General features: G+C 37.4%; 1 protein-coding gene across 2 annotated transcripts; it reads left to right on the top strand.

Annotated features, from left to right (window-relative positions):
• Window positions 1-1,833: 1,833 nt before the first annotated feature.
• On the top strand, window positions 1,834-20,767 carry ARL6 (ARF like GTPase 6). 2 transcript variants are annotated; one of them, XM_084287000.1, is made up of 9 exons: window positions 1,834-1,868; window positions 4,061-4,211; window positions 6,385-6,446; window positions 8,156-8,224; window positions 11,142-11,236; window positions 15,003-15,132; window positions 16,568-16,623; window positions 19,210-19,281; window positions 19,367-20,767. In XM_084287000.1, exons 2-8 carry the CDS (start codon window positions 4,089-4,091, stop codon window positions 19,233-19,235), a joined length of 561 nt encoding a protein of 186 aa, XP_084143126.1. In that variant the 5' UTR covers window positions 1,834-1,868; window positions 4,061-4,088; the 3' UTR covers window positions 19,236-19,281; window positions 19,367-20,767. The 2 variants fall into 2 exon arrangements, with proteins under 2 accessions (XP_084143126.1, XP_084143125.1); XM_084286999.1 differs by having other exon boundaries at window positions 19,210-20,767.
• The last annotated feature ends 1,289 nt before the right edge of the window (window positions 20,768-22,056 follow it).

Raw genomic sequence — 22,056 nt, 5'->3', positions numbered from 1 at the left:
AATGTTGTTTTATAACTGACTATATTATGTAAATAACACCAAGAGTGATTTTGAGAATCAGTCTTTTTTTTGAGACTGATTCTCAAAGAAAAGTAGTGCCATATAAAATAATCAGAATACCTCAAAAAGTTTTAAATTACAATTAGCCTTTCCCTTCGCAACATCATATGTGTGCAAGAGCCAACAGAAATGTGTAGATTAATAGAAAATAAATGTCAGAAGTCATGGTGAGAGTTTTCTCACTCAGGACCATCAGGTTTAACAGGAAGAATATAATGAAGAATTAATATTTATTTTTAGATCTGGCTACAGAAATACCTTTGCCATTTTTACCTCTTGGTTGCCTTTAGAACTAATTCTTACATATAGACTAATTTCAGTATAAAAAGTAGGAGATGAAACTTCTAACACAGACTTACCCCACAACCCAATTAACTATTAGAAAGTGCTTCAACTTGGAATTTCATTGTGACACATACACCTCTTGGATTTCCTTTAATGGCTCACGATGTCATGAGGGACTCTCATCTTTCAGTCAGAACCTTTCTGGGTTTAGGAGAATCATGATTGCAATTATCTCAAACCTTTAATAATAATTGAGGCAACAATGAGAACTAGAAAGCCAAATACTAGACAAAATGTTGGCAGTATTTTTAATCTTTGAAGTTTAATATGAAGCGCATTATAACCAGAAAGATTTTTAGCAGCAAGAACTGTCCATACTGCTATCAAAGAGCTATTTCTATCGCTGTCACTCCTCTTCCCAAGGCAGTAAAAAGCATCAGTGAAACTAGATTATGGTTTATTGCAATGAGAGATGGAGCTTTGTGAAAGAAAATTACTTCTTCAGGCCAAGGAGCAGTACAGATCCTCTTTTGAGAAGAACCATGCCATCCACCCCTCACTCATTGCTTACTTTCTGTTCAAAAGTGAAGCACAAATCCAAATAAATGTTTTATATCTGGAATTATAGAAACATCAGATTGTAGTGAGGGGAGAGAGTGACTGAGTTGTTTCAGCTAGCTGTCTTGCACTGACAATCTGTGAGAAATAACAATGGGGTAGCATGGCGAGTATTCCCTGCATCAAGTTCTGCTTGACCGCATAGGGTCTCATTCAGGTCTGCGGTGTAGGCTACCAGTCTGAACACGGGGAGTACAATATGACCCATCTTTTAAGTCCTACAAGTACCTCAACATAAGTGAGACAGCGAGGAAATCTCATGACAGTGCTCCAGTTAAAAACTTGATGAGGCTTTTTAATGGTGGCCTGAGGGATCATGGTGACTGCAGCAGCACAAGAAATCACAGTACTCATTTTCACAGAACAGAAAATAAATAGGGCATTTAAGCATAGGCATGTGGAAGGAAAGAGGGTGTTTTACTTTAAACTTAATGCTGTTTGGATTTAAGTAGTTTTGAGTGTGTACAGCAGACCTAGAAACAGAAACTGACTGGACTAAGCTGCACTGCAAAAAAAAAAAAAAAAAAAAATGTATTTCTGTATGCTGTGTCCAGCCGAAACCACCTGCTGCCTTCTCAAAGCCCAGCTGTTGTAACTACTTAAAGGCGGGTTTATGCCTTATTTCCCTACATAGTCTACCAGTCACCCTCTGGAACACGCGTTCCTGTGAGCACCCGGCCCCTCTGTCCCTAACGGCACTCCCGCCTAACGGCTGCCCACGGCCGTTGGGCCGGCAGGCGGGCGGGGCTCCGGCTGGCGGGGCGGTGCTGCCGGCCAACGGCCGGAAGCGGCGCAGCTGCTGCAGGAGGAGCGGGGCCGTTTCGGGGCGTTTCGGGGCGGGGCGGCGGTTTCCACGGCAACAGCGGCGGCGGCGGCCGGGCCCGGCCGACATTTTGTGGGCCGAGGTGTGTGCTGCGCCGGGGGCGTCGGGTTGGGGGTGGGGGTTGACTTGTGCATAGAAAATATATGTTATCGTTGAGTTGTCGGGGATGCTGAGCTATAAAGGGCCCTCTGCGGTGGCCGGGGCAGCCTTGGTATCGCAGCGCTTGAGTGTGAATAGTTGAGGTCGGTTAGGTGGGGTGGTTTAACGCCGGCTAGTTCAGAAGGGGCCTGCAGCTCTGCTGTGCGCATCTCTGCCTCGGGAGCTCACAGGCAGCACCTACGCGTGCGGTGAGGGCTCTGGGTTGCTGCTTAAGCTGGGCGCTGGTGATTGCAACAGCGGGTTGCAGGCACGTCTGATGCCCTTTATGTAGGCTGTAAGCCCTAGGAGCGTTTTAAGTTCTTGCATTTCCTCCTTTTCTGTTGTATGAGTACCTGTGAGGTTCTTACCTCCCCGGTGCAACTGTCCCTTGTCCGCTCACGCTGCAGGGTAGGGGGTGTACACGCGAGCTGAGGGATGCAGCTTGCTGCCTGCAGGTTGTTCTGCAGCGCTTTGCTTTGAGTTAGTTTGGCTCACTGTAAGAGTTGGTGATGTTTCAAATAGACTGGAATATTTGGGAATGGAAAAATGTAAATATATTTCTTGTTCTTACGGAAGTCTTACTTCAGCATCTTCCACAATATTCCATGCTTGCCAAATTGTGGTTAGCAAGCTAGCACTTCCGTAGTGCTTCACCAGAACTTTGTATCTGGAAACTTTTCTAAAGCTTCAGTGCTTGAGGTTATGTGTTTTGAAGGGCCACTGCTGCACTCAGCCAATTAACACTTGACTGATCTCCACGTTACAGGCTGTCATAAGTCAGATCAAAAATGTGAAATAGTTGGAGGTTTCCTATTGAAAATTTCATTATGTTTATTTCATTTTGTGGACCTCATCCTCTAGAATGTATATATATGTGTGTGTGTGTGAGGCCTGATTGCACTAGGAAGTAATGTGTTTTGGAGCAGGGGGTTGTCAGGTTAATTTGATAATAAACACTAAGTCTTAATCTGCTTTTCATGCTTGTTTGCATAATAAAGTAGTAGGGCATAAAATAAAGGGAGTTAGAAGAAAACTCATGACTTTTATTTGAGGGAAAGTCTATAACTGATGTTGGACTTGTTTAATCTGGTGACAACAACATGTAGCATACCTGGCCACTCTGAAGAAGTGCAACCAAATGCCTTTAAGTGATATTTTTTCATCATTTTCTTTCTAACTTTCTGGGGTAATAAAGCTTGCTGTTTGAGCTACCCAGTGTTTGTGTGTTCTCTTTATTAAGAGAAAAAACAACCCTGGCCATTCCATGAAATTCCTCTGGCATTAATAAAATACTTTATTATTGAAAGTGTCACACATGTTTGCTTTTATCTGTTTGTTGAAATTTTCTCCAAGGACTTTATTCAGGCTAGACAAAGTTTATTATCCTTTGAAAACATGTTCAGCCAAATGCCCCACGGGAAAGCATGATGAAAGTACCTCCTAATATGCAACTGCCAGGTAACTTCAGTGTCTGGACAGGAGCAGGAGTTCAGCTTCCATGTGATGTGCAGGTGAATGTTGCCTGCCTTTGTGTCTGTTGAACCCGTTATAATCAGTTTCTATTTGTAGTGCATGAGCTCTCAATTTCCACGTGTTAATATCGTCAAAGCCCATTACAATTACAGTTTGAATTGAGTTGACAGAGGTTGCTTTATTTACTTCAGGGTTCAGCAAATCACGTAGCAGGTGCTGAAGAAGGTAGATGTTGTTTTGCTTTGTTTTACAAATTACAGTGGCTGACAGGACTATTGACAGCTTGAAGTAAAAGCTACTTTACCTCCTTTCTGTCCGTTCAGCGGAAGGTAAGGAGGTGTTGCCCTCGTGCTTCTATTGGTGTGCTTGGGACACCGGCAGCGTGGCTGCCCAGTGAATCGAGGACACTGTGTTACATCGGCAGGGCTATAAACAACCAATCTCCTTTAGCATCAGGGCTTCCTCGCTATAATCAGCTTACACACCATTTGCTTATTACACCGAGCAAACCTGCTGCGGCACTGTTTGGACAGTGTCTTATTCGTGCTGGCCTTTTAAAAGTTTAAGGACTTCTTATCCACATGCCCACCTACTGTGCTAGCGCTGCTGTATATGTAACCCTTTTCCAACGGCTGTTCCCGTCTCTGATTTTCTGAACAACAGGTGATCGCTGTGCATTTCAGCCAGAATCATGGGACTGTTTGACAAGCTAGCAGGATGGCTTGGGCTGAAGAAGAAGGAGGTTCATGTTTTGTGCCTTGGTTTGGACAATAGTGGCAAAACAACAATCATAAATAAACTTAAACCTTCAAATGTAAGTAGTCTACTTAGTTTACTGTTGATGTTTTACTCTAGAGTTGATGTCTGTTTAAACTGTTTTTGCACGCTTTTATACTGATTGTGATCATGAAAAAGATGTGAAGAATTTTTTGATTTAGTACAGCGGTACGAATGCATTTTGCAAATTTCAAACCAACTAAAACTAAATGTCGGCAACCACGTGCATGTTATGAAAACATTTACCAAAAACAGTGTTAACATGGCACATCTTTTAAGATCACTCAGTAAAGAGGGGTTTGTGATGGCTGAGATAAGGCTTGTGCATCTTGGTTATATGCATTTGGAATATAGTGGGTTTTTGTTGCTTATATCAGGACACAGATTTTGTTTTTTAAATTCCGTTGATTTTTATTTTTTTGAAGAGTACCACTGGGCATTGTTTAAAAATGTAACTCAGTAAAAGAGCCTTTTATTCATTGGAATTAGTATTCTAATGAGAATGAAATAAATTTATAAATGAAAACTATAAAATTGCTTACTGTCTGTTGCCAGTCATTTGGGGGAATTGCTGCAATTTGTAACAGAAAAAATTATATATATGTATATAATATCTATACATACATATACATACATATGCACCATTATATATGTGTGTGTGTATATATTTATATATACACACATACAATTTTTGAAACCTTCCCTGTAGCAGGGTTTTTATGTCAGGATCACCTTAGTAAAGGTGTCCTAACTAGAGCTAAATACTGACTTTAAGATTTATCACAGGGATAGATATAAAAGAAGGTCCTGAGGGATTAACTTGATTAAATAGAATTTTTCTCCTTTGCTTTACAGTAAGTCATGTAATGAGAATTTACTTCTGAATATTTTCTTTTCATGTGATATTTTAGGAGGATGGCTTTGCATTCAACTTGCATAAGTCCTATCTTAGCAAGACTTGGCAAATTCTCTAATGTGCAACAAATGTCATTTGATCAGACTTCATGAAATTGGTTTTAGTGAGTTCAGTCAACAGATGATTTTCAGCTCTGGATATTCTTCAGAACAGTGTAGTCTTCTCAAGAGCAAGTGCTGCTTTGCTGTAGGAACAATATATCAATTGCCTGGCAATTAGAAGTGTTGCTCTGCCTGCCTGTGGTTGTATCTGCTGGGCCTCATAAATACATTTGAAATAGAGGAGATGATATTATTTCTTTAACATTTATTTTGCACAGATTTTCCCAGTTGACAAGAACTGCTGACTAAACCGTTTAGGATGGTGAAATACCATTTTCACAATAAAACTGTAGATGGATAAACTACGCTTGTTTCAGTTGTATGGGAAGAATAACAGTGTTTTTAATAAGGAGCTCTAGGAAGTCTGTGAAAGGATTGTGTATCACTTTCTCAGCTCTATAATCTGAGGACTTCTGTAATCTAAATGTGATCTGTAATCTAAACGTAACCTTTCTCCCTGCTCAGTATTTTTACTTCCGAAAGGAGCTATTATTCTGTTGTACCGATTTAGCTGAGAGGTTACTTCACTAGCTCAGCAGTAAATCTGGTTACCAGTCAGGTCTATTAATAACACTTCAAGTTTTGGCCATTCTTCCAGTGATCGGGTAGTTTGAGTAGAGCTACGATTAGGCCCTTGCGTAGTGTCTGCAGTACACTTCCCAGCCTCAGACAGAACCTTCCAGACAAGTTGAGTACGGCTTGTCTGACATGTAGACAGAAGTATGTATACCCTCTTCTGTCAAAGAGGCTTTGGGCATTGTGCAGTCTTGTTTGTGCTGACCTTGTGGTTGTAAAGAGTGCACGAGTATTTTGAACTTTAACCTCAGTCATAGTCTTCAAGCTGTCACATTAACATATCTCATCTTTATTTCTTAGGTAACATCCACATGTACACACACAGTCTAATGTAATCTCACTTTTAAGGATGAAATGTCTTCAGTGCTCTTGTCCAATTGTATCTACTGTTTTTCCTAGATAATAATTCACAATCAAGGTTTTTCACTATGCTTTTCTGGGAATTTATTTAGAAATAGTATGTAGATTTATAAAAAAATCTTTTGTATTGCATTGTGTTTTTGCATATTGTATTTTGTATTGGGAAAAATAGATGTGTAATATATTCATGTTACCAATATATTTCAATATTTATGTGTTTTCTAATTTGATTTAAAAATGTGTACTTTCTATTATAGGCTCAAACTCAGGACATCGTTCCAACAATAGGATTCAGTATAGAGAAATTCAAGACATCCAGGTAGCAGTTTCTTTAATTTTTTCCCTTTTAACGGTAATAGTGTACAACAGTTGGACTTGCATCACATTTGTAGTATAATGTAACCGAGCATAATGGTGTGCTGGCGTATTGAAGTGTTATGTAGCCTGCTGCAGTATTGTAGCATCCAGGTGTCTTAGCTGCAATTCCGGACTGACAGTGTTAAAATATATTCCGTGTTTTGCACTGCTATAAAACTATATATGTAAAGTATTTTTTTTAATTTTTTGGTAATAAAAGCTTTGCAGTAGTGTGTTATGAGCATCTGATTTCTTTCTTAACTGTTTCAGACTGGGACACTGTTACAGTCTTGAGGACAGGCAGTTACTTAGGTGGCAACCTGTATTCCGATAAGCACTCTCACTGGAGAGACTCTGAGGAGATTGCTGTCTAATCTCATTAAATGAAAAATGGTGGTTACAGCCTTAGCAATGGAAAGATGTCAGGGGCAAAGGTCAGGAAAGGAACAAATTATTGGCTGAGTGAAGGCCAAGATGTTAGGAAAGCTAGGATGTATGTAAGAGATATGGTGAGGCAAAAATGTTTCAAACAGGTAACATTAGATACTAGTTTATTATTTTGTAACCTTCATTGTGTATTTTTAATGGGTGCAGTCAGTCTGCAAGACAATTGTTTCCTCCTTGAGCTGACATATGGGATTGATGGGGTTCCTGTTTTTCCAGGAGGCTCACAGCTGTATTCTGTCTCAGTAAAGCACATAAGACAGGTTTGGGTGTGTGAGAATGTAAATCCATTTATATTACTTTCCTTTATTCTAGTCCTGTAACAGGAGAAGTGACCTGCGATTATAAAATGTAGAATGTTTAACCAAAAAAAAAGTTCTAGTATTACAATCAAAACCTTGTTTTGGAGTTGTTAAGAACTTTTTTACGTGGCAGGGCAGCTGGTCTAGAACCTGGTAATGTCTGGATATAGACTGGAAAGAATGTTTTGAGACCTCCTCATTTTGATATTGCTTCCACTCTGGAAGCTATGTGGGACTACCCAAAATAGAAAAACCTAGTATTGCTTTCAGTGTTGCCTCTGTAAACATTTCAGAAGCAGATCAGAGTTTTCTTGTCATGTTCTGGAAGTTGACCTTGTGTTTAGCATTTGTGTGAAATCTCAAAGTCGCAGAGACTGTCCTTTGTAGCTTGGTCACCTGCAGAAACCTGTTAGTGCCAGAATGTGATGCTTCTCTGAAGGGAGAGCAGGGTGTGTTTTTTTGTTTGTTTGTTTGTTTTTAGTTATTGGGTTTTTTAAAGTTCAGCCTACAGAATGTTTTTGATGCTGTTGATGCCTGTCTAAGGACAGAATTTAAGACAGGATGTGCATTTTAAGTCATGGCTCTTCCAAATTTTATATATTCAACATTGTAAACAACATTCAATGATAATGTGATCAAAAGAGAGGCTGAATGCGAGCTTATTTTGTATTCAGTACAACTTTCTGTAATTGATTTAGTTCTTTTTGCAGAGAATAAACATTTCTTCTGTTGTGAAGTATTTCTATGATAAGACCACAAAGCTGGGTGGGATAGTTTTGACGGCAGATACAGCAGCCAAAGTTCCTTTTGGAATCATTCACAGATAGTTGGGATTCAAGTTGATCTGGCTCTTTCTGTCAGGGTAGCAAAGTAAATGGTTTGGTTTTGGTTTTGTTCTTTGTGGCTGATTTTCTTTTCTTTACAGTTTGTCTTTCACAGTGTTTGATATGTCAGGCCAAGGCAGATACAGAAACCTCTGGGAACATTACTACAAGTAAGCCTATTATTTGTTTTAAAGCATTGCTGTTCATATTAGCGGGCATGTACATTGTATAGATGGAAGTCTAATAATACCTAGTGCTTAGAAATGAGTTAGAGAAGAACTGTGCCTGGTGTTTGATAGGAGGTTGGTCTGGTTAGGTACAACTACTTTAAAACGAATTGATATGCTCTTAATTATCATACTTTTGGGGACATCTTGTTATCTCAAAGATTGGAGGAGTGTGCTACAGGTAAGATTTAAAAACAAAAACAAAAAAACCCTGTAAGAAAGTACCAAGATAAATTAGGTCTCTTACTTTTCTGCTCTTCAGTAAGAGACTTTTAAGAGCCAAAAGATATTGGTTGGTGGCTGAGGGTTGCCTTTTTTATTTCTTCAATATGTGAGGAGCCTCAGAGGATGAGGTGACACACATAAACTAAGAATTTGATCAAGTATTCTCAAATGTCACAAAATTATGAAAATTATGTCTCAAAATTATGAAGTAGGATGTAGGATTTTATAACATTATGGTTCTCATAGAATCACAGAATGGTTTGGGTAGAAAGGCACCTTAAAGATCCGTTCAGTTAGAACCCTGCTGCAATGGACAGGGACCCCTCCCACCAGACCAGGTTGCCCAAAGCCCCATCCAGCCTTGAACACCTCCAGGGATGGGGCATCCGCAGCTTCTGTGGGCAGCCTGTGTCAGGACCTTCACTCTTCTGAGTGAAGAATTTCTTCCTTATAGGTAATCTAAATCTAGTTTAACTAGTATTCTAGTTTAAAGCAGTTACCCCTTGTCCTGTCACTACACACCCTAGTAAAGAGTATCTCCTCATCTTTCCCGTAGGCCCCCTTTAAATACTGGAAGGCTGCTCTAAGGTTTCTCTGGAGCCTTTTCTAGGCTAAACAACCCCAACCTGTCTTCACAGAAGAGGTGCTTCAGCCCTCTGAGCATCTTTGTGGGTACTCCCTGGACCTGCTCTAGTAGGTCCACGTCTCTTGTAATAGGGGCCCCAGAGCTGGATGCACTGCTCCAAGTATTGACTTACTGGTAATAGATACTATTGTCTATTTTTCTAGCTTCTGATGAAACTTGAAGCTTTTTCTGTTGTTTCATTGGCATTCTGTAATACCTGTTACTGATCAACAGAAGGTGAACATTATTATATCACACAGAAACAGCTTGTGTTCTTCATTCAGGAGATTATAATATCATTTAAATATTCAATTAGTATTAAGTGTGATAAATCTCATAGTATTCTGTAACTAAGGATTAACACTTCATCTTTGTTCCATCAAAATTGTGTTAACAATTTGAAGACTTGTGTGGGCATCGCTTTCAAGAGCGTTAGGTGTCTGTTTCCCAAAACTTTTAGATTTCAATGGCTGATGCCCTTAGGCTGCACTCAGAATGCTAGCTGAGTGTTTCATAAGCAAATGATTTTTCTGTCTAATGTATTTAATGCAGTAAATTACTCCTTGTGTGCCACAAACTGCTTTTTTAATGTTAATGGGAAAGGAGTTTCTTAGTTAATGCTGACAGTGAAAAGTACACTTGTATCCACTTCTGTTCCTGCAGTCAAATACTGAAGATTAACTTCTGCTAAAAATAATATAAAATAATTAAGTACTGTTTAGTTTACAAAGTTAAGCTAGATTTAACTTTATAAGAACAGCAAAATGTCAGTTAATTCAGATCAAATATCTGTGTTGAAGTAGTTGCTTCAAAGTACTTAAAGTTTGCCCTTATACTTGGCTTGAACCTATCTTCCAGGTTGTCCCCAAAAGACAGGTGTCTTAATTATTTGTAAATTTATGTTGTGTTCCTGTCACTGCTACCTGTTTGTGAAGTTATTTTGTGTTAGTAAATGCATGCTAGGACTCCGTTTCCTAGCATTGTACACTCAAACCTTTTGATTATTAGCTGAAACAGTCAAAGTCTTTTTTTTTGTTTACTATTCAAGTTCTTCTGTATTTCACAAAATAATGGATGTTCTCCTGCAGTCTTAGACTGGTCAAGATATTTCTTTTTGTCAGTGGTGACTCGTTTTTGTTTGTTTTGTTTTGTTGATGGGGTTTTTGTCTGTAAGATAGTACTGAGGGGTATGGTTGGCGGGTGAGGAAGTACCTTTAATTGTCTCTCAGAGAAAAAGGACAAATAACTATGACATTAACATGTAAATTAAGAATACCTTTTGTGCATCTCCTATAGCTGTTCTTCTGAATTGATCGGACTTTATTTTGATTTCAAATAAGTTTCAATAAATGAAATATGAATTATAAATAATATGCTGAAAACAGGAGTTGAATGGCACATTTACATTTTGACAGTGGTCATTTTGCCAGCAAAATGTCTTGATAATTTGCAATAGTAGAAAGTTTGTACCTGTTTTTAAAAAGTTTAAAAAAAAAAAAAATAAAATCCTATTTATGCAGACTTTTGTGAAAGTTAATCTGCATGTGCCTGTTTGTTAAACAGCTGTTTTTCTTTAAAAATAAAATCAACTTCAATTTTAAAAGAAAAATTATAAATAAAGTTGTTTTAGTGTAGGAAACAAAGGATTTTTACAAAAAGCTACCTACAGGTTTACTTTGTGACCGCACTGTCAGCATAGCAGTCAGTTATGTTTTCAGAGTTCACTTTTCAGTCTCAGTGGTGAAATCATGATTTCTGAAGAGGCTGTTGTGTACATTGAACCTTGGAAGAGTCATGTAGCTAACAATCTCAAGTCTAAAAAAATGTGTGCAGGTTGTCAAAAGGTTGAATTTCAGAAATAGGGCTGGATTCAAATGTTAATGGCAAATAACAGAAATTAGAAGAAAAAACAGGTTTGTTTGCTTTTTTGGTGTTTCTTCTGAAGCCTTTTCTTAATCACAGTTTAAGAGAACCTATAATTTGCCTCTTTGCTCTTTTTATGTTATGCAGAGAAGGCCAAGCCATTATTTTTGTCATTGATAGCAGTGACAAATTAAGAATGGTTGTGGCCAAAGAAGAACTTGACACTCTTCTGAATCATCCAGGTGAGGAGGCTTTTTTCCCCTTGTGTCTCCATATTCGTTATGTTGTTGTAAGAACAGCTCTTATTAACTGACACATTCTGCATTCTGAATATTTTATAAATATTTTAGACGTTCATGAATACTAGAATGAGAAAAATAGCCCTGGATAAGTGTGTTTTGTTTTTAATATACCTATTCCGACTTACAAACTGATTGTCAGTTGGCTGCATTTTGTTGGATTGCTTCTTCTTGGACTTCCTTCTTAATCAACATAGAACAAAAGTTGTGCTAGTTTGAAGAATAGTTGTTAGACCTTTTGGAAGCTGGAGAGCCTGTATACAGTGACTAACATACACAAAATTCCCTTGTCTAAATTTTTCCATGAAGACTAGTTCCTTTAATGTAAATTTTATTTTTTTTTTTATCTTCATGATCTTATCTTATTACTATTGCAAGATAGCTGGAAGTAAGGATACCAGGGTAGTTATACCAGTCAGTTTCAATTGCCTATAAGAGGATACGTGGGGCAGGACAGAATGTGAGAAGATTCATGGTGAGGCATTTAGTTTTAGGGGATTTCACTTTTTTTTTTTTTTTTTTTTTTTCCTATGGGGCTGTATTCTCTTAGATAAGTTTTGAGATCAGTCAACTCTTCCCTTCTTTGCCTTTCCATATGGCCAACACTATTGGAATCAAATTATGTATTTATAAGCAATGTGCAATTTTGATTGACTTTCAGCACTGTAGTAGCTGTTCTGAGTAGCCAGAGCGTAAAACTACATGCAGGAAATTTAAAAGTGAAATCATACTGCAATTTCGTATTTATTAAACTGGTAGAGCCTTAACTTGTGGGGTTACAGTACTAGAAGCAAGAAAAGAGAAATACTTCTATATTTCTAACCAAGAATAGTATTGTGAGATAGGAGCCAATCATATTGCTATTGTTTCCTTTTCCATGCAGGCTGCATATAATACATGCTCAGCTACAGCATCTTTACTGATGAGCTCATATGTGAGCTGACTGGGCCCTCATCATCTCACCTTCAGAGGAATGGGCCCCTTTGAGCGTAGACACTGAAAGGACAGGCTTGCAAAGTTCAAGGGGAGGGAGGAGGTGAACCGAGGGCTGCAGGTGGATTATGTAAGGATCAGGGAACCCTAACAAAGCAGGTATTAACCACACTGGTAAACAGGTGATTCTGTTGATACAAGGGAAGCCACATAAGAATAAGGATAGGAGGTAGACAAAACTTCAGTATGTAGAGCTTTATTATAACACAAAAGAGTAAAAAGCATTAAGGCTGAGGATTTGCAATTTTGGGTATAGTATTTAGGTATTAACAGGTTACAAATACTGATCTAGTAGGTCAGCACTCTTCAGCTTTTGATACGCTTATGTTTTTTCATTCTCAAAGATGGTGGCTGTGGCCACCTGGTGTATTCCCCAGCACCAAGGAAGGGCGCTATTGTATTTTTGCCTTGGGGCAGCTCGGGTGAAATGCAGCAGTAGTGTTCCTATTTTATCCTTTGGAATTTTGACAGGTCTTAATTCAAGAGAGCCAAAGGGAATAATTTTTGATAAAAGTAGCTATTAACCAAATCAATCTATAACTGTTTTACTACAGCAATATTTGTATTTGCATTACTGTTGTTCCACCCTTCTTCTACATGCCCTGTTTTCTCCCCTTCTGTGCTTCTGCCTCTGTGATCCCCCTCTAGTGGTTTAAATGAACACGCTTACAGTTTAAGTGGATGCTGGGTAGTAACATTGAATAGATTCCCGTCCCTGAAAATCTTAGCAATCCTTCAGTAAAACAGGCTTTGCCTGAAGTGGTCAGGTGAAAGGGAATGTGAAATGTAAAGCATTAATGGTGGTAGAAGTTATACTAGCGGGGATTGTTCTGAAGATCAAAACTACTACTTCTGATAGTGGACTGTGCACGCTACAAATAACAGCTTGTTTAATGATCACTGTTACCTTATTACTTCAGCATTTTGCAAGATCACCCTCATTAGATACCTAGTAGATTACCTAGTCAGACGTTGACTCTTGGGTCACTTGACCTCCAGCACATGCTTCTAAAATAAAATGAAATTTCTATACGTTTGAAATGCTTTGTATAAAATTACACATTGCATGTCTCTAGTGTCTGTCTTTTTTTTTTTAACGTGTTATCTTATAACTTATTGCAACAAGCAAATGTTAGCTTTCCATCAATAACTGCAAAAAGATGGGGGGAAGGGGAAATTTATAGTAGGAAACAATAAAGTAGGAAAAAATGCGTCTGTTTGTCAGTTTATTTAGCAAACATCTTTAAGTGTGCATTTATGAGTCTATGTGGGTAGGTACCCATTTTCAAGTACTTAATGAAAAAGAAAACTACAGTGAGAGCTCCTTGGTAAACTTGGCTATCTGCGTATGTGATGTTAACAAACTTCTGTGGTTCCAATATATCCATAAACTGCAACCTGTGAGTGCGAGAGTTCATTTAACTGTACTTTAGGTTACTGTAAAAGTATCAGTTGGGAGACACAAAATCTATTCAACTAATCAAAATTTTGGAATCAAAACAGAAATTTAATTGTATTCTTTCTGTGCTTCTATTTTAAGGCCTTTGATTCATGTTAGAGGAAAAAGTAGTTCCAGGTAGGGTAAACAGTTGTGAAAACATCAGCGTTTTGTTGAGCACTCACGATCTCTGAGTATGGTTGTAGTAGTAGTATCTCCCCTGGATTTGTGGGAAGGTTCAGTAAAAGCATAATTAAGAAGTTCAATTCATTTCAGTGTTAGAGTTGTGGGTTTTTTTTTTTTTTTTTTAAAGATGTTCTGCCACCCTTCCCAGCAGGGTCAGCTGACTTGTTTGGAGGTTCTGAATAAAACCTTAACTTGTTTCCTATGGGAAACAACCTCTTCACTTTACTATTCTAAGAAGCATCTCTATGGTAATTTTCATCAGTTTTATTTTTAAAGATCTTTTCCCATGAAAAATTTATGGGTTGATTCAAATCCAAATTTTCCCAAATCCCACAATTAATCTTTTTAAATAATGTGGAACAATTTCTGTAGCTGGCACTGATACTAGTAATTTTTTGCCAGCTTTATTCTCTTCAACCTGGCAGATGTATGCTTTGTTTCGTTGCAATGACTCTTTAGCCTTTCATGGTAATCAGCGAGGCTGTTGCATGTATAAATACACCAGAAACTAGCAGTGTATCAGGGTCCTTGGTTTGGACTATGGTTCCCACTATTAACTACGAAGAGCTTCTGGAAGAGAAGTCTTTGTTCAAGTGAAGGTCAGATAAGGGATGTCCTGATGTCTGCATCTTTTATTATTTTATGAATTTTAAAGAAAGTCGTGGATGTACTCCAGGATGCTAAAAAATAGTGCAGACTACTCATATGCATCTACTTTTGGGAGGATATGAAGGAATGCAATTAATTTTTCTGGTCACTTTACACATCCAATCTTCGCTAAACAGAGGCACACAGTATTTGTAGAAAATTGCTTGAACTCCTGTTCCTTAGCTTCACCAGCAACTTCTACCTACAGCTTTAAATATATGTATAAGGTAGGGGGAGATCCCAAAGCCTACCAGAAAGTTTGAGCTTTCTTGAAGCACGCATCAGAGGCCATGTGACCCAACAGTGTGCATCTTGGTAGGATACAACCTTCAAAGAATTGCAGTTGCAGGTGAGCAGAATACCTTCTTGTATTGTTTGTAGTTTGTTACTTGCAGAGATTGTGTTGCATATTGTCATGGTTCTTCTATTTCTGCTTGTGCCTAGATATTAAGCACCGTCGACTGCCTATTCTGTTCTTTGCTAACAAGATGGACCTCAGGGATGCAATATCATCTGTGAAAGTATCTCAGTTATTGTCATTAGAAAACATCAAAGACAAGCCCTGGCATATCTGGTAATCTTTCATTTTATTTTTATTTTTACTCTTTTATTGGTGACAATTTGTATTCATGTTTTAGTTCTATCATGCCACTCAGTATTATGTAAGACAAAACTAAATCTACCAGATAAAATGCTGGGCTCCCGTATGTGGAATGAGTGGAAACATTACAATACTTGCTATGAAATACATTTTATAGGCACGATACAATGCATTCATGTAGACTGTGAGTAGAAAATTTTCGCAAGAGAACTGTTACCCAAATAATGAAATCGAGAACTTCAGTGAAATTGAAAAGCAATGTTCTTATCAGAAGAGTAGCTGCGCCTATTTTTTGCTGGGAAATTGTGTGGAATTGCCATCCGTGTTGCTGCTGGATTGTCTTGCGGGATAAATAATATCAACAGCAAAGCCTTTAGAGTTGTTTTCTCTCACTCTCCAGGTGCTGCTGTTAAAAGATCCCTTAGTAAGCTGTTCCTGTGGGAATTCAGAGAGACAGTATTGCACCACATAACGTCTGAGGGTTTTTTTTTAGTTTTAAGAACTATCCTATTTTCTTTCTGAAGGATGTAAAGCTTTCCTATAAATAAAAGAATTGTGTCCATGTTGACAGGGGAAAAAACCCTTTCTGCTCAGAAGTTCTTTACAGAAGTTAGATTTTTAGCTTACAAAAGCTCATATATTGTAAACTAAAATTGATATCAGCAGCTAAATGCTGCTGAAAACTGAGATTTTCATTTTAGGCCCTTTAATAATTAACTTGATTACCTGGGCATTGTTTTGGGATTGTTGCTTTACACCAATGAATTCCCAAGCTCCTTGAGAAATAATTGTATAGATAACCACAAAGCAGTGTAGATTCACTGCTGTGTTAATTTTCATAAGCTGCTGAATGAGGGGCCTTAAACAGTTGTACCCCTGTGATTCAAAGGGTAAATTCACACTGTTCTCATTGTGGCCTAATGTAAACAGACAGTCCTAGGGTGGCTGTTAGAAGAAGTGCGTATTCACAGTGTACAGTACTTGTTTCCTCCAGTACTCCAGCACCTTTGCTTTGTATAGGAACTGTGTGGGAGGAAGGAAGGTGCTACTTTGGTCTTTTGGACAGAAAACATATGTTTTATAGCATTTTCAGAGGGCGTTATTGAAGTGTATCTGCAGCAGAACAATACGGCTGCCTCGTGGGAGGTCTTCAAGAGCCCCTCATGTTCTAAGAATGATTCCCCTGTCTCAGAACTGTAGTAGTTACTCAAAACTAAAATCACATCTTGAAATGTTCTTATATTGGGAAGGTACTGTAGAATTAATCATTTGAGAAGCAGTCTTCTCCAGGCACAGAAAACTTAAGCGTACATGCTGCTTTGCTGTTCTGTAAATTACAGGTATAGTGATGAGTTGTTTGAAACTGGTATTATTACAATGTCTTCATAATTTGATTTGTTGCTTTCAGTGCCAGTGATGCTCTTAAAGGAGAAGGTTTACAGGATGGTGTGGATTGGCTCCAAGGTATACAATATGTAATTCTCTTGCTCTATTCTCATTCTGTTAAACTCTTTTCATTTTGTAAGTTTTTTTTCTTTATTTCCTTTGTTTTCTTTCTGTCCATTTCTGCTGTCAGATCAAATCACACAGTGAGTACTGATGCTCTATCTCATACTTCCCTTTCATTTTTCTCCTTAACGTGCATGCAAACAGCATGTTAGTTCTCTGCTAAAAGTGTGTACTATGAAATGTTAATACATACTCTTGAAACAGCGCAAAACTTTCTTTTAGACAATAATAATACCTGATGTTCCAGAACTTTAATTTGTATAGTGGTAGCTCAGTTTGTTCTTTAATTTATTCTTACTGGCCTGTTCCAGATTTCTGTATCTTGTTGTTAAGCATTTGGAAATGGTGAATAAGCAGGCTAGAAACAAATACCCTGATTTTGATTTTGATTTTTTTTTTTGATGTACAGCCCCCAGAAAAACTGCTTACATTGTAAAGATCCTAGCATATTCAGACACTCATAACCACATATAAAATAACAGATCTGGCTTATATGATGTATTGCATACACATTTTTTAATTGCAAACTTGGTGTGGTTGCTGTGTTATTTCCTTATGTTGTGTATTGGTAAGGATTGGGTCTCTATGGTCCTCCCATGTACTGCTAAATGTTTAGAATAGTGAAGTGTGGTATTGTTCTAATTTTAGTGCCCTCAATCTAAGTACATTGCTTACATTGTGAGTGTATTAGATAGTGGAGAATAATCTGAGTCTGAGAGCAAAGTGCTGTGCAAGGTTTGTCTAGATTGACGTGTTCTGTGCTTTGATAGCCACTAGATGTCAGCAATGTCCCAGAGTTAATGCCACCAAATTTCCTTCAAAGGTGTAGCTAAGTAGTATCAGACATTCTACCTGATTAACATTATCCCTCGTGTCCATGGATACCAGACTGTCCTTTCTACATAGAATCCTTTCTGTTAATTAGAAGGAGATAGTTGGTTTTACTACACTAGTACAGAATACAAAAAACATTTGGTCATGTTTTCAGATGAAGGTATACTCACTAAAAATAGCTTTTACAAAGAGATTGACTGCCTTACTGAGAAACGGATGCATCTTCCACCATCTAAAAGAGTTCTGTAGTAGAGAAGCAGCACCTTACTACTGAGCTTCCTTCACTGCTGTATTTCATTACAGAGAGTAGATTCCAAATATAATACAATTTCCTAATTTTAGGCATAGTTCTGATTCCGTGATAACTTCCTGTGATTTCCAGGGTCTCCACTTGTCTTTGAGAAAACTTCTAAGTTTCAGTCCAAAGTTGGAGTTGATGATTTTGTATGTAGCTTCAAGCTACTTAAAGAGGTTCTCAAATGTTTATCTAAATATTTTCTGATGAAATATGATGATGATGCTGTCACTCACTTGTATAGCTCTTTAAGAATTTTAGCTATCTGTGAGAGTGAATAGCTATCATTTTCTGAGCTGAAATTCTTCTTGGATGGGTTTTACCTAAAAAGAATTCTGATTAACTCCCATCTCAGTGTACCCTAAAAGCTTAAGTGGGGTTAGGTTTAAACTGAATTGTCACCTAAGCATGTGTGGTTTGGCAGTTACGCTTTCAGTGGATGAAAATTTCATTTCAATTTCTACTATGATTCTCTTGCCCATTGCTAGAGCACTGGAGGAGAAAAGTTGGAAGAACTCTGTTACATTGGTCTCTAAATCACAAGTGTCATAAACTTACGTGGAGGAACAGACACCTGGTTAATGAATGTTTTTTTTTCTCAACAACCATCCTTTTCTTAGTTACTTTTTGCAGATCCATTGTAGGTCTTTTGCAGACTCATAGCTTCCCTGGTTTCAGGAGGGATCAGGTTTTGCCTTTTTTTCCTCAGCAAGAGTTGAGATTGCTTATTTTCTCATTTTGTAATGTGGATTTCTATTGCAACACCATATCATCAGTAGGGTAAAACGAACCTGTCTCATGTCGCACTAAACACAGCTGTCATTCCCTACTACTGCTTTTAATTAAATTGTGCTGACTTCCCCATATTATAATGGGGATGCAGTATATTTATGCTAACTAAGAAAATCTTTGAAGTGAATTTGGAAGTGGCAATCAGGCTCTCAGTATGGAGAAGTGTGGTTACTGAGAGCAAGGATGTTTCCATGTGAATTATGCAAAAACAAACTTTAAATCCTTTGGTGTTCATTGCTGTCAGGGAGTTAATTCTAGTGTAGTTATGTGGAAGCTGAAATGCACGCTAGGAACTGAAATGTGTACTTCACAGCTCTCAGACCTTGTTCTCATCCTTTACCTTAAGCTTGTAAAGGGTAAAAATTATGTAGATGGTTCTTCCTGTTTAATTAGCTATATTTGAGGAAAACTACTTGGTTGTGGAGGAATTTCAGAAGTGGTTGTGAGAGAAAACTGAAAACAACTCGAACTGGATTGTGCCCCATTATTTTAACTACACCAAAGTATCTGTTGATGTAGTTCCATAATTTGGACATACTGGGCTATGTTTTCAAAAAGCGAAATAAAACAATATTTCATCTTACGTGTATTTAATACTAGCTCTCTCTTTTTATTAACAGATCAGATCCAAGCAATGAAGACATGAGAGATAAATAAAAGATGTATGGTGTTCTCACAAGTTTTGTTAGTAGGTATATGAGATCTTGGAAAAGAAGAAAGACTTGAAGAATACAGCCAGTTCAGCTAAATATTCTGTGTTGATTTGTTTCCTTTTAGTGTCACTTCCAGGAAAAATGCATTAGATAACATAGTACCTCAGGTAATGCACATCCATAAATTAAATTGAATCTCGGTGACTGGAGAGCATATTTTAAACCAAAAATGTGTAAATAATAAGCATCTGCATTCATTTTAGTTATAGTTGATAATTAGCCATCAAGAAGTGCCCCTGTGTTTTTTTGGGGAAGACAACTTTTAAGCAAGTGGTAAAATGTATATTCCTGAGGAAGAATACTCAGCACTTCCTGAAATAAAGCTGTATGAAATCCTTAAAATTTGGCACCTGCGAACAGTAGGTATTTCTGGCATTTTTTACTGTAAATTGTGACATGGGTTATTTTAATAACCATCTGCAGTAGGCTACTAGAATTGATTGAAGTTACAAGGATTCAAATACTAAGTGCAGCTGTTACAAATGATTGCAGATGTTTTTAAGGAACTGCTCATAATGAAATGTTACAAACTGTTTTTGTGATATGCCATGGTTATATTTGCGTTCCCATCAATAAAACTTCAAATGTACTGCATGTCACTTTTTTTAAGATAAATATATTCATTGATTGCCTTTACATTATGGGGGTTCTTGGTTTTTAGTTCATTTCATTCAGAATTTTTGTCCATTTTATGATGAAAATAGCATTCTATACTGTAATAAAATGGTTCTCGTAATATATTTTTTTTAATTGCATGCATTTGTTATACTTTCTGATAAGCTAGACTGCAGTTCCAGGTATTTGTGAAGCATACAATTGAAAATCATATTTTGGAAACAGTTAAGGGGCAGTTCACTAGTAAGTAGATCATTAATATGAAATATTTATTATACTTCTGTTATGTATAAAATGTTTTACTTTCAAGAGGGATTTTTAATAAACTTTTGAACTTCAACGATATAGTCTAAATAACAAATTAAACCAGTGCTAAGCACTCTGTTTTTGTCATGCCAACTCTTCTTCATTAATCCCTCTTCCTGTGTCTGATAAACAAGAAGACACTCACATAGTAGTAAAGATGGTCCTTGACTGTATTTCACTTCCACTTACTGATTTCTGTGGGAGATTTAATATGTAGGTCTTGGAAAAGTTTTTTTTTAATCTCTCATGTTAACATATAAAACTCAGAAATATTCTGTAAGCAAGCCTTTTATGGCTTACTTAATAGAGGAATATTTGGAGCAAAGGGAACTGCCTGAAATGATAACAGCTTGATGTACTTTAATAATAATTGAATTTTAACTCACCCGCTTTGCTCAAGGGAGCTCTTACTGTAAAAATCTATCTTACAGGATGTTATATTTCTGACAATTCTGTTTGTCATGAAGATATTTATCCTGCATGTCTGTTTCTGTGACACCTTTGGCCTACTGCTAAAGATATACACAATCAAGTACAAAGAAGGAAAAAATTTAGAAGTTTTCCGAACTCTGAGTTCTGTGGCAACTTTTTGGTTTACTTTGCATTGGATAATATGGCAACAAAAATAATATTTTTTGGAGACATCTTTTTCTGAGTACAAACACTTTGCAATTATTTGGTTCACTTAGATGGTATATTTAATTTTAAGTTGACGTTAATTTTTCCTTACCAAAGCAAGGTTTAAGTTCTTACATAAAACCTAACTGCATTTCTGCCTTTCTTGAATAAAAATGTTTTTGAATATGGACCTTAATGGCTTGCTGATGGCTTGTTTTGTTGACCACATAAAATACTGTCTTTTTTCTTATGGTCATGGGAAGCTGTTTGAACCTACTGCTTTCTTCTTCCACCCACAAATCTGAAGGAAGTACCCTATTAGCTTTTACTTTGTGCTTTCCAGTGAAGTTAGTAAGTTCTTTGAAAACAGCAGTTACTTATATATGCTGATTTCTGCCCCCCTTTTTTGGGGAATTTAAAAAATTATTTTATTTTTAAATAAAATAAAGATCCTCAGCAGATCTTTCTGTTCCTCTTCTACCAGGAGACTGTGTTGGATGGAGATCTCTTTGAATAAGTGAGAATAGGGACATTTCCTTCAGTGACATTTTGTTTTTCGGTTACTGCTTTAGTCATCTCATGGCTACTACTTTTAGAGCATTTGTGATTGTTGTGTGGAACATACAACTGCGCAAGGAATGTCTGCATGTTCACCTCTTCTTGCACTGGGACAGCTCCATAACATACAGTTGCTACAGCCTTGACCTGCTCTAATAGATTTGGTACATGGATCGTAAATAACAAAAAAGGCCTCATGCATCTGTACAAAATGCTTCCTTGGAGTTTTTTTCTGAGTGCCAGTAACTGTTGCTTTTTAATGCTTTTATCCCATTTAATTTAGAATGCTAATATAATTAGATTAATGAGTTTTACCTGGATGCTCCAAGGCAATTTGGATGTATGAGTTTGAGCTTCAAAAAAAAAAAAGTTCCTTTGGAGGTTTAAATGGTGCTTGTAGAATAGTCTGTGTTTTCGTTTGTTTTTTTTTTTATACCATGTTATCATAGGTATATGTAGTTTTCAGTTTCGTAAGTGTGAAGCTGAAAGGCAATAGAGTGACTGGAAAAGCCTATGAAACAGTTCTGTCCTGACAACCTATGCAATGTGGTATGCTATTGCTTCTCCTTCCATTAAGCACTCGACTCTGCTAAGCATTTATGAATTTCCTTAAAATATGCCTGATCATGCATAAGACTGTGTGCTTTCAGCTGAAAC

The sequence above is a fragment of the Netta rufina genome, assembly GCF_964035555.1.
Source record: "Netta rufina genome assembly, chromosome: 1".
NCBI classification, from domain to species: domain Eukaryota; kingdom Metazoa; phylum Chordata; class Aves; order Anseriformes; family Anatidae; genus Netta; species Netta rufina.
The sequence above is the reverse complement of the archived record's forward strand: the minus strand, read 5'-3'. Positions and strand labels throughout refer to the sequence as shown.